Here is a 13,020-nt window from a genome sequence, read left to right on the forward strand (position 1 = left end):
ATGTCATGTACTTCAGGGCTCTAGCAGAGCCCCGCTAAAAGGCTGGGCTTTTTGTCTTAAACTGTGTGTGTGTGTGTGTGTGTGTGTGTGTGTGTGTGTGTGTGTGTGTGTGTGTGTGTGATGTCATTTGTATGTGTTTATGTACATATTGTTAAACATATGAAAGAAAACTTACTTTGTCATTTCACCCTTCCCCTGCCTTCAGATCCCCGCCTCCTCCTTCATCTTTTTGTTTTTGCATCCTCTGTGTGTGAGAGGAGAGAGATTCTGTGTATTTAAATCTAAATTGTGCACATGAGAGAAAATGTGTGCCATTTGCCTTTCCAAGTCTGGCTTATTTTGTTAATGCATTCTTGTTAATCTTTACCTATTTATTATAATATTTAACCTAGACTAGTGTTAGGTTAAATGTGTATGGTCAGACTGTAAACCTTCTTATGTTTCATTTGTTTACTTCTTGTGTGTGTGGGTGTGTGCGGAGGGCTAAGGACAGCCAGTAGGAGTCCGTTCCTTGTTTGTACCACGTGATGCCCTGGGATCAAATTCAAGTCATCAGGCATGCTGGCAAGCACCTTTACCTGCTGAGCTCATCAAATCAGCCTGCTTTTTGATTGGATTGGGTTTGTTGGTTGATTGGTTTTGTTAATTAATTGACATTTCAAATATAAAAGAAATGAACCCTGTGGTACAGCTTAAGAATTCCCTGTCTGGGAGGAAACACTCCTCGCTACTTAAGTTCAGCATCCTACCTGCTACCATGTGCATTTGCCTGTATACAGCCAGTGCTGTTTGTTCTGTTAGGCTAAAATAAATAAAAAGCCAATGTTGTTCTCTTTGGCTTTTATTCCTGGCTTCCCTTCATTGCCATGCATGAGAACAGTCCAGAGAAGGCTTTCATCTCCACGCAGATGTGAAACACTGGAGGTTTCTCTCTACCAGAACGCTTTCTTGGCATCTTTACTAGGTGCTGGCAACTAGTACCTTGTTTTCCAGAATTACCCAGTACCAAGTACTACTTGAACTTATGTAGTTCTATTTCTTCACCAGTGACAGTGGTTACGTTTGTGATGAGTACAACTGTCTTAGAAAGAAACTACTTTATGAGGTATATCTATATCTCTATATTATATGTATATAAAGGCTTATCCCCATTTTTTTTCTTAGAGGGAATAGTATTGAAGTACCTCTTAGATCTTAAATGGGGCTTATATAATTTAGTGGGGAAGGAGATCCTATTGTTCTTAACAAAGGCTATATACCAGTATAAAAGCTTGGGAAATCCTGCTTGTGGATTTTGTCCCCCACATTAATTTGTTAACTTAATGAGGTACAGGAAATGTTTAAACGTTTATGTCTTCTTTCTAGAAGACTCATTGTTTGCCCTTGTTAATTTCTTTCAGTGCTAAACCAACTGACTTTGATTTTTTAAAAGTTATTGGAAAGGGCAGCTTTGGCAAGGTAAGTTTTTTTTTGTTGTTGTTGTTGTTGTTTTGTTTTGTGTTTTGTTTTGTTTTTTCATGTTCCCATTCCATGACTAAGCACTTAATGAGTTTCTGATTTACATGTGTGAGTCATTGGGCTTTTTTTGTTTGCAAGATACGGAGTTGATACTCCTTCTCTGCCAAGTCTTGACAGAATTCTTAAGGAGACAGGGTATGTGCTGAAATTCTGAGATGAAGTGCGTTTGTTCAGGGTGTATTTACTGATAACTGAGTGTGGGCCAAGTGCGTGTCTGGGTTCCGTTGAGAAACCTGGCTTAGTGATGCTGGCGGCCTTTGCGGGTAAGTAGTCTGTTAAGAAATGCAGCCAGGTAAACGTGAATAGTAATGGGTCTGTGCTGACATGAGCAGGGGAAGAGATGGGCAGCAGGCTTGTTTTCAGGAACCAGCTCCTTGAAGATCTCCTTTTTAAATGGAGGCTAGGAAGACTGAAGTGAGCACTCCTGTGAGTCACAGAGAAAGGACAAGCTGTGACAGACCTGCGTAATCTCAGGGCGTAGGACCCCTCAGAACTTGACAGTGTCCAGCCCTGCTGAGACGGTCAGGGTTGTCAGGAAAAGGGTCAGAGGTGAATTAATCTGAATCACTAAATATTTATTCTTTTTTGCAGTTTTAAAATCTGTAGTAGACATGAATATGTATGTATTTAATTATATTTTCTTATATGTGTAGCTTTTAGTATCTTTAAGTTTTCTGAGTTGCTTTGAGAGCAGAAACTGACCACACTGCTAATCCTATTTGTGTTTGTTTATTCATCAAATACACAGTGATCACTTGGTATATGCTGGGCATTGTGCTCATGTAAGCAGCAGAGGGTTAGAAGTGGATCCTACTCCCAGTAATTACAGTTTATCAGAATATTATAGGTGGTCTGCCATTAAAGACACAAATGTTGCCAGGTGGTGGTGGTGGTGGTGGTGGTGGTGGTGGTGGTGGTGGTGGTGGTGCACGCCTTTAATCCCAGCGGAGCCAGGCGGGTCTCTGTGAGTTCAAGGCCAGCCTTGGTCTACAGAGCGCGATCCAGGACAGGCACCAAAACTACATAGAGAAACCCTGTCTCGAAACACCCCCCCCCCAAAAAAAAAAGTAAACACACACACACACACACACACACACACACACACACACACACACACACACACAAATGTTGACAGATGTCAAGAAGTTAGTGCCAATCAACCCTGGATAAACTAATCACCCTCCCTCCTTTCCTCCCTCCCTCCACTGAAAACGACAGCAAACCATTAGCTGGAAATGCTGGTGCGTGCTGATAATCCCAACTAATTGGGAGGCTGAGGTTGGGATTGTAGTTCAAAGCCAGCCTGGACACCATAGCATGATGTCATCTCAGAAACAGCAAAAATGAAAAGGTTGGGGTTCTGTTGTTGCTTTTGAACTCTGCTTATGCCTAGCATCCATAGGAATTGGTTCTCGTATGTAATATGAAGTGTAAGATAACTATTCATCTTTTCCTTGTGGGTGTGTGGCTGATACTACAGTTCATTGAAACACTTCACCCAACAACACATGCCGACCTTCAGGACCACCTCCAGCACCTGTCTTGCGTTCCCGTATGAACAAATCTGGTTTTAGAGGTTAGGAGCTGCAGGTCTGTTTCTAGAGCGTTATTTCCCCTTCCCTTGCTCTGCTTGCTTCTCCTGGTCCCACGCTCTGCTGTCTTGACAGCTGCAGCCTGACAGGCAGCACAGATCCATTCCTTCTTCAGGAAGATGTTCTTAGCCCTCTCCATGTCGGGATAAGTTTTAGAATCTTGTCTGTTACTACAAAATTTCGATGGAATTTAATTGAGATTACGTTAAACCTGAGATGAATTTGGGTGGGGGAGAATTAATGTCTTTATGAATCTGTGTCATAATCTATTCTCATGGTATAGCCTTTTCAATAAATAAACATTTAAAATCTTTCTCAACATTTTATAATGTCCTATATACAACTTTATACCTGGTTTGCTTACATTTGTTCTTTGGTGTTTCTTTTTGAGCTGTTGAAACACCATATGACTGTTGTTAGTCATTGATGCTGAGTGTATTTACAGCCTGTGACACACTGAACAAGAACATGAATGTACTAAGAAAGGCATGTACAAGCATGCTCAAAGCATTATTCATAAGTAATTTATCAAGAGAGCATATGCATTGTAATACAATGTTCTATGTGATAGCATAGAGCACGAAATCGATTCCATGTGCTATAAGTATTATATAGAGTAAAAGAAATGAAAAAGGTACTTTATCTGTATAATTTTAATTACATAACTTTTAAAAGCAGAACTTACTAGTTTTGCACAGTAGGACAGTGGGACAGTCACCTTAGAGGAGGAGTCGGGTGAAGTCAGGACAGTGAAGGGGCAAGAGGGTCTTCAGGGGGTTGGCATGTTTATTTGATCTACACAGTGTCTATGGTCTGCTCACCTTATAAAATCTTACCAAGATCTGTGTATTAATGTATGCAAGCTGTGGTGGCGCACGCCTTTAATCCCAGCACTCGGGAGGCAGAGCCAGGCGGATCTCTGTGAGTTCGAGGCCAGCCTGGGCTACAGAGTGAGTTCCAGAAAAAGTGTAAAGCTACACAGAGAAACCCTGTCTCGAAAAAAAAAAAAACAAAACCATACACACACACACACACACACACACACACACACACACACACACACACACGTATATATATGTGCAAGCTCTGTTTAATAATCATTTAAAATTTTGTAAAGCAGTACAAATCCACAAGTTTCAATAAAATAAAAGCCTAACACAAAAAGAAAGCAAGGCGAGCATGAATGCAGGGCCATCGCCTGTTTGAAAAATAGCAAAGTGTCTGAATACACTAAACTTGTGTGTGGCAGTCTAATGTATATGTCACCTCTCTCCAGTGTTTGGTTTCGGTTCAATTTCTGTTTGCTGATTGGCTTCTTAAATGTTCATCTGTTGTCAATTTTGCCTGTATACTAAAGACAGAAAACACTGAGGGAAATCAGAGCCTTCTGAGTGCTGTAGCCTTCGATGTGTGCTCTAAGAATGCGTTAAGATGAGTCAGTCCATGTGTCAGAGAAAGAAGGGTCAGAGGTGGGAGTTACCAGGAAAAGGGGGAAAAGCTAAGGAAGGAAGAACGTGGCTCAGCCCGGTGCTGTAGAGAATGTGAGGATGAGGAGAGACGAAAAGGCAGTTTGTAGAGGACATTTCATCCGACGGTGTTTGGACTCTGTCTTTACGAGTTCCAAACATTTTATTTTATTTTTTTGGTTTTTCAAGACAGGGTTTCTCTGTGTAGCTTTGCGCCTTTCCTGGAACTCACTCTGTAGCCCAGGCTGGCCTCGAACTCAGAGATCTGCCTGCCTCTGCCTCCAGAGTGCTGGGATTAAAGGTGTGCGCCACCATCGCCTGGCCAGAGTTCCGGACATTTTAATCAGTCGACTTATTTCGTGTACTGTGGTACTTGGGTCACAACAGACCACTGTTGGTGTATTAACACGTGTGCATCGTTTTCTCTGATTTTGCAGCTTTTACCTTCTCTTTTCCCATCCAGCTACCACTTGACTCTGAGGTTTTATGTCTGCTTGGATTCTTGGCTGTCAGAGTTCCTAGACTTCCCTTTTGCGTTTGATGACCCTGACAGTTTGGGGTCTAGTGATCGATCATGTGTGTTGTAGGAAGCTCCTGTGTTGGGCTGCTCTGGTGTTTTTCTCAGGTTTAGACTGAGATTGTATGTGTGGATCAGAAGACAGTGGAGGCTGTAGAAGGAAGCCGCATCAGTGTCACTGGTTGATGTGTTAAGTTGTCTCAGCATGCCTTGGGACAACGTGTCTTTTAGTAATTATAGAGCTTACTTGATGATGGTCCTCAAGTACCTTACAGTTATAGTCATGTATCATTTAATGGAAATGTGTTTGAATCAATGCTTTCATAAGCAGTTTCATTACTTTGGGGACATCGCGAAGTGTACTCACACAAACTTGAATATTACAACCTAGTGGGTATCTAGGCCATGCAATGTATACAATTGTATCCATGTCAGGCATTGACCAAAACACTGTTATGTGTAGCATGACCTTGAATATGTCTCCCTTTTCTGATACAATATCCTCTGTTTTCTAATGTATACATACAAGCCAGACCATTATAAAAACACAACAGTCTGTGTTGCCTCTTCCTCTGAACGCCTGTGAATTCCGAGCCTGTAAGAGAAGCCTGCATAAAGTAACAGGCATTTTGTTCACTGACAAAAAAAAAAATCATTTTCTGCCCACCCTCCTGTAGTCAGGAAGTTTACAGCTTCAGTATTCACTCTTTATTTACTTACTTACTTGTGTGTATCAGTGTGTGTATGTAGAAGTTAGAAAGCAACTTGTGGGAGTCGGTTCTCTCCTACCTCGTGGATCCCAGGAATCGAACTTGTCGCCAGGCCGGGGAGCAGTCACCTCTGCCATCTCGACAGCCCTGCCTCTGTGTTTTCTAAGCAGACTCTTCAAGGCTCCGGGCTGTCACGTACAGAGAGTCCTTGAGGAATGTGTAGTTGGGTGACTAATTTATTCAAAATCTCATTACCAATTCATTAAGTAACAAGTAAATTATCTCTAACTATTCAAATAGTACCCCCTTTGTCTTAAAATTACCTAAGAAAAAGTAGAATTACAGAAGTAAACAGCAGTGTTCAGTCTTCAAAACAAAATACAGGTCCCTGTGGACTTGACTTTTAGAGACTTTAAGAAGCAGTCTGTATTGCCAAGGGACTACCCATAAAGCCTGTAACTCTCCAGGTGTTTGTAATCTTCCTAACAGGTTCTTCTTGCAAAGCGGAAACTGGATGGAAAATTCTATGCTGTCAAAGTGCTACAGAAAAAAATAGTTCTCAACAGAAAAGAGGTAAAATAAATTAGCTCTTGTTCTTCCTGAGCCTATTTTCTTTATTAGCCATTGTTTTCTGATATATAATACAAATCGATGTTTTGCCTTTTTTCCAGCAAAAGCATATTATGGCTGAACGCAATGTGCTCTTGAAGAACGTGAAGCATCCGTTCTTGGTTGGATTGCACTATTCTTTCCAAACAACCGAGAAGCTTTATTTTGTTCTGGATTTTGTTAATGGAGGGGAGGTGAGTTTTATAATTAGCTGTGTAATACAGACAATGGCTAGAGAAAAAAAAAAGAGCACGAAATCCAACAGGTTCTTGTGTAAATTTTGATAGTACTTTATCAACAGCTGTTTGTAGAGTGAAAGCAGTATCCAGCAGACCACATGCCATGCAAGACGTAGAGAAGTTACAGGCACCGTGTGTGGTTTCATCATCAAAGCTGTATCCCAAGAATGGAAACTGAAATGTTAGCATTGAACATGGTGTGTAATTTAGATAATGATTGTCTCAACCATTGCCTATGAATGGTAGGTAGCCCAACACCCTATTTTCTAAAGTGAGCAAACTGTTAATCAGTGAGGTCACCCCTCCCCATAGTGAAGCCAGAGTGGGAACACCTCATGTGTGTCATCCACCTACTGCTGCTTAATGTATTTCAGGATGATAGAGAGTCTGCAAGATCTGTCTCGGAGAAAGGATGTTGTTGTTTTTCCAAACAGTGTTTCTACAGAGAAACCCTGGCTGTTCTGGAACTCACTTGTAGACCATATTGCCCTGGAACTCAGATCTGCCTGCCTCTGCCTCGAAAGTGCTGGGATTAAAGGCGTGTGCCACCATCACTGTCCAGCGAGAAAGAATTTTTTAAAAGAAAAAGATTGTTTTAATTAGTCTCCTCTTTTGTAAAGTCTACTATCTTTACAAAGGAACCATCTGTCCCTCCATCTCAGCAAAGAGAAAGACTTTCAATGTTACGGTACTTCCATTAACTGTAGAACAGAGGTAACATAAAAGGGAATGAAATATAAAATGAGGCACAATCGATAAAGAAAATTGAATTCAGAGACGATAACTTGGCTGGTGTTACTATGTTCCACTTCAGATTGAAGGTAGACATCTTAGTCACAAAGCTCTCTCTTCCCTGCCTCCCTGTCTTTGAAATGTTCGTGGGAGACATCTAAGTGGATGTGGGACCACGTTCCTCCTTTGTGCTTTCTCCATGGCGCTTTAGGACTTAGCTTTTGGATCCTTTTTGCACAGCGCTTGTGCAGACCTGAGCATCGGAAGTGGAGGGAGGCAGGCAGGCTTGTCATCTCCAAGATGAGCTTTGCCGGGATAATTGAGGTGGGAGATGAAGTGCTCTAGAAGGTGCTGGTGGGCGTAGGGGTTGTTAAATGTGGCTGGCAGTGGGTAGGCTGGGAGGAAAGACCAGGGAACGGGGTAGAGATGGAGCGTGGTCTCATCCTGTGTTCTCCGATGTTGATTTTTCTCTTTTAGAGAAAAATCAACATTTCTTGCTTTCATTGTTTGTTTTGAGATGAGGCCTTGTTGTGTATGTAGTTCTTTCTGACCTGGCACTCCCTGGGTAGCCCTGGCTGGCCTGAAACTTATATCACTCTCTGCCTCAGCCTCCTGAATGCTGGGTTTAGAGGCATGTGCCACCATACCTGGCTCTTTGTTTGTTGGTTTGTTTTTTGTTTAGAGTCTCACCACGTAGCCTCGGCTGTAGGCCTCAAGCTCAGCCCTTCCTCCTCAGCCCTCCCCCCATGCTGGGATAGGCATGCACCACGGTGCCCAACTCCCCTGTTGTTCTTGCCAACCTTGTCTCCCTGATAGTCATGCTTAAAATCCTGACATGGGATATATGGAGTTTTTGTGTACTGCTTAGTCTCCTCATTAGAGCTAAGTGGAGTATCAAAAAATAAGTTATGCAGTGCAGGGCAGATCAGCCTCTCTGAGGTAGCTTCCTCATTGATTTCCTACCTCAAGGCTATTGGGGAGATTAATACAAGTATATAATGACCTTAGCATAGTGCTTTTGATTAAGCCGCCCACAGAGGCCCCGAATGCTAATTACATGGCAACATCAAAATTGTAGGTTTTCCTTAATAATCCTTTCTAAAGTGGTTATCTGGAACGGTGTGGGTGCTGCCACATTGAGGACCGAGAGGAGTAATGGGAGGTGAGACGTCAGTAAGGGCGATCAAAGATGCACGTGTAAAGACAGACAGTGCAACGTTAGTCACGTGAGAGATAGCGGCTGAGGATGAGCAATAGGGGCCGGACAGCCCTGAGCTTTCCTGTACCTTCACATCTTATGTTCAGAATATCAAACTATTTGCCGCATGGGACTGATGCTAACGGCCTCTCTTCGCTTTTGCAGCTGTTTTTCCACTTACAAAGAGAACGGTCTTTTCCTGAACACAGAGCGAGGTTCTATGCTGCTGAAATCGCCAGCGCCTTGGGTTACCTGCACTCCATCAAAATAGTGTACAGGTGAATCGTGTGTTTAAATGACATGGGAAATACCTCTCAAATACTGTATTTCAGGTAACACTCAGACTTTTCTTTTCTCTTACTTTGATATAGAGACTTGAAGCCAGAAAATATTCTTTTGGATTCAATGGTAAGTGTTATCTTCTTAAAAACCTTGTAGTTTTTCTTTCTCGTTGTTATTGTTATGATAGGGCAGACATCTTAGGGGTTCCTTACTGTAGGACTGCATTTCTGTAGTATTCGTGAGGTGACATTAGGCTTCGGAGAGTCCTGTTTGTGTTTATAAGGGACAAGGTTGAAAGAAGAGAGCCCACAAAGATAAAAGCCTCACATGGAGGGACCCTTGTGATGAAGTAGTTCCCTATCTTGACTGTGGTGAGAGCTACAGCAGTACACATATATTGCACAGCACGCGCGTGCGCGCGCACACACACACGCACACACGCGCACGCACACAGGATTATGCATATTCAAAATAGCGACACCAGATAAGGTCAGTATTATAATTAGGAGTTCTGTACTGATGACAGTCCCTTCCTTGACCTGTGAAATAAAATGGTGTACACTGGATGAGGTTATACTCTCTACCGTTTTTTGCAATTTTATGTTTTTATAGTTATTTTAAAATAAAAAGGGTTTCAAAATTATCAGTTTGGGTCCAGGGATATAACTCAGTGAACAGAGTGATTGTCTAGCATGCAGGAAGCCCTGGATTCACCTTACTGAAAAAAAAAAAAAAAAAAAAAGATGGGCACAGTTGCACATGTCTGTAGTCCCAGCACTTGGGAGGTGGAGGCGGGCGGATCAGTAGTTCCTGATCTCCTCCACTGCATAATAAACTTAAGGCCAGCTGGGCTCTGTGAGACTCTGTCTCAAAAAACTAAAAATAATAGGCTGGCAAGATCACACAGTGAGGGGAAAGGACACTTGCCAGAGAGTCTGACAGCCGACCCGAGTTCAGTCTCCAGGACCCACAGTGGAAAGAGAATCAACCCTTGAAGGTTGTCTCCTGACCTGCACATGCACGCAGTTCTCGGCCCGTCCCCTACCCCCCCACACACACACACACACTTCTCTCTCTCTTTTTCTATCTGTTGCACACAAACTCACACACACACATTATTTATTATGTTTTAAAAAAAAGGAGGGATGGAGCAGTGGTTAGGAGCACTTGCTGGTCTTACAGAGGACCCAGCTCTGGTTCCCAGGATCCACATCAGGTTGCTCACAACCCACCTGTATCTCTAGTTACTGAGGGCCTGATGCCATCTAGTATTCTCGGGCACCTGCCTTCATGTAGTGTACGTACACTCACTGGGGCATGCATACATACACATAAAATAAAAAGTTGTGACAGTTTAAAGCTTGCTAATTCGTGTCTATGCATTGCTTTATATCTCACGGCCCTGTGTTTGTCAGGGGCATGTTGTCTTAACAGATTTTGGGCTTTGCAAAGAAGGAATTGCTATTTCCGATACCACCACAACCTTTTGTGGGACACCAGAGGTAAGCACTATGTCTGACCATTGATATAACTTATAAAATGTAATACGAGTCACACACTACATATACAGAAGAGGTGAAATAAAACTTATTAGGATTTCCAGCTTTCTGGGGATTTAGAGTGTATAGTGGAATTTCTCATTATGGTTGTGAAATGCCACAAGACCCTTTTGAATACTCTAAGAAAGATAGCAGGCTTATATTTTTTAGTATTAAAAGGTTGCCTTGAATGTCTTTAAACATTTAATTATATTTCTGATCTTTCTAAAAAGAATTCAAACAAGTGAAAATGTCCTAAAGTCCAGGGTGGAGATAGATGCACTGCACTGTGAATGAGCTGTGCACTTTGAAGAGTATTGAATGTGTAAATGAGTATTGAACATATAAAAGAGTATTGAATATGTGAATATTATTAAAGCTGTGTTTTAAAATGAGCTGTATCAGGGCTGCATATAGCTCAGCGATTAAGACCACTAGCTGCTCGTGTGCAAGCTTGGAGCTCAGTTCCCAGGATACACGGTGTGGTTCACAACCAGCCCTAGCTTCAATCCTAGAGGATCACACACCCTCTTCTGACCTCTGAGGGCACTGCATGCATGCGGTGCACATACATACGTGCAGGTAAATGCACACACATAAAAATTAAATAAATCTAAAGATAGTTTTTAAATGAGCTTAGCAGATATGGAAAAACATTTTGTAACTGTAAGAAAGAAACTCAGAGTATTTACCAGAACATATCCCATCCTCTAATCATGTTTCAAGGAGATAATGTGTATTTTATTTTTAATAGTAATTCTTATAGTTTGTTTTAAATCTTTCTGTATACGTGTATGTATACATGTATGGAAATGTCATATAACCCTCCTTAATATGTACAGTTAATGTGTATGAATTTATGATGAGATTTTTTTTTTACAAATTAAAATAATTTAAGCTTTCTAAATTTGCTTGGGAATAGGCTACTGTAATTCTTAGTAATAATTCTCAGTATGAAGGGCATATGGGTAATTGCCAAATTGAGAATTCTTTTTTAACCTGAGCCTGGTGCCACAAAGCGCCTTTGCGCCTTTGAACTCAAGAATTCAAGGCCACCTTTTAGTAGTGCAGTGAGATTGTAGGAACAGGTGAACTCGAGCTTTAAGTGGAAGCATTTTAAATAATGATCAGTTGGATTTTTTTTTTTTTTTTTTTTTTGAGACAGGTTTGACCTCCCCAGGCTGACCTCCAGGTCCTGATCCTCATATCTTCCTTCTCAAATTCTAGAATAACAGGCATGTACTGCCTTTCCCATCTAAATTCTGAAATAATAAAGCTGATGGAAGACTTTCTCCCAAGAATACTCAGCATTATGATCTTGCGTTTCCCTTCTTTTCTTTATGGCCTTAATCTCTGGATAAGTGGTGTGTACTTATGTTCTGAAGTGTACCAATTGATGTCAAAAAAAAAAAACCCAAACAAACAAAAAACACTGTGGCAGAATGAGAGTGTACAACTCATTGAAAATCTAGATAATCTGTCTTTAGTATTCATAATAGTACCTAAAATTTGTTCACTTTATCTGTTCCTAAAATTGTCTTCTGTTCACTGAGTTGCTGTAATGTTTTTATTTTTTTCTGTAGTACCTTGCACCTGAAGTGATTAGAAAACAACCCTATGACAACACCGTGGATTGGTGGTGCCTGGGAGCTGTTCTCTATGAAATGCTGTACGGACTGGTATGTGTTTCTGTCCTTTATTATTCCATTGCACTATTGATAATATAATAATAATCTCATTAAATGGTCCCAGAGATGCTGAGATGAGATGTGACTAGCAAAGTGGCCCTGACCTTGTTAAATGAGCCAGCCCAAAACCAGGTTAGGAATATGCACATGAAGAAAAACTTGATTACTTTTGGAGGGAGGGGTTTCAAGATAGGGTTTCTCTGCATAGACCAAGCTGGCCTTGAACTCAGAGATCCGCCTGCCTCTGCCTCCCGAGTGCTGGGATTAAAGGCGTGCGCCACCACGGCCAGGCTGAGTTTTCAATTATTAACATTAATACTATATGTCTGAAAAGATAATGCCTCTGGGGTATTGCCTTTCATTCTGTTTTTATGGGAATGAATTCCTGCTTACATTTCCAGCTTTCCTATCACTGGATACCACCGATTTCCCTTCTCTGAAAACATCATGGCTTAAAGAATTCACTGAGAAAAAATTATGTTTACTGTGCAGTTGAACTCCATAGTTTTCACTAAGACACTGAAGGCCAGCCAAAGCGATTGGTGAAATGGAATTTTTATTCCTACACTGAGATCACTCCAACACAGGGCAACCTATGTGGGCTTCTTAGTTTACATAGCTTCATAACAGTATACTTGTTTTCCTTTTATGTGTGGGGCGTGCGTGTGTGCGTGTGTGCGTGTGTGCGTGTGTGCGTGTGTGTGTGTGTGCGTGCTTGTGTAGGTAGAGGCCAGAGCTCGCAGTACTGGGGTTACAGGCATTCCTGGCGTTTTATGTGGGACCTGAAGATCTGAACTCAGGTTCTCAGGCTTGGACAGCAAGCCCTTAGGTGACTGAACCATCTCCCCAGCCCCTGAAGTTTGCTTTCCTTTGGCCCCTTTGAAGGATTTGGGGTTGCTTTCTAGATAGTTTTTGTGGTCCTCTAAGTATA

The 13,020-nt window shown here is 41.7% G+C and overlaps 1 protein-coding gene across 4 annotated transcripts in view; it reads left to right on the plus strand.

Moving 5' to 3' along the window:
* The window catches only part of LOC114690094 (serine/threonine-protein kinase Sgk3), a 120,273-nt gene that overhangs the window by 92,174 nt on the left and 15,079 nt on the right, over nt 1–13,020 (plus strand). For all 4 annotated transcript variants that reach the window (XM_028864539.2, XM_037206411.1, XM_028864540.2 and 1 more), the window contains exons 8-14: nt 1,401–1,458; nt 6,293–6,376; nt 6,475–6,606; nt 8,747–8,859; nt 8,953–8,989; nt 10,279–10,365; nt 11,985–12,080. In XM_028864539.2, coding sequence (XP_028720372.1) covers nt 1,401–1,458; nt 6,293–6,376; nt 6,475–6,606; nt 8,747–8,859; nt 8,953–8,989; nt 10,279–10,365; nt 11,985–12,080 — 607 coding nt within the window. The remainder of the gene's footprint in view (nt 1–1,400; nt 1,459–6,292; nt 6,377–6,474; nt 6,607–8,746; nt 8,860–8,952; nt 8,990–10,278; nt 10,366–11,984; nt 12,081–13,020) is intronic.

This window comes from Peromyscus leucopus, chromosome 5 (genome assembly GCF_004664715.2).
Source record: "Peromyscus leucopus breed LL Stock chromosome 5, UCI_PerLeu_2.1, whole genome shotgun sequence".
NCBI lineage: Eukaryota > Metazoa > Chordata > Mammalia > Rodentia > Cricetidae > Peromyscus > Peromyscus leucopus.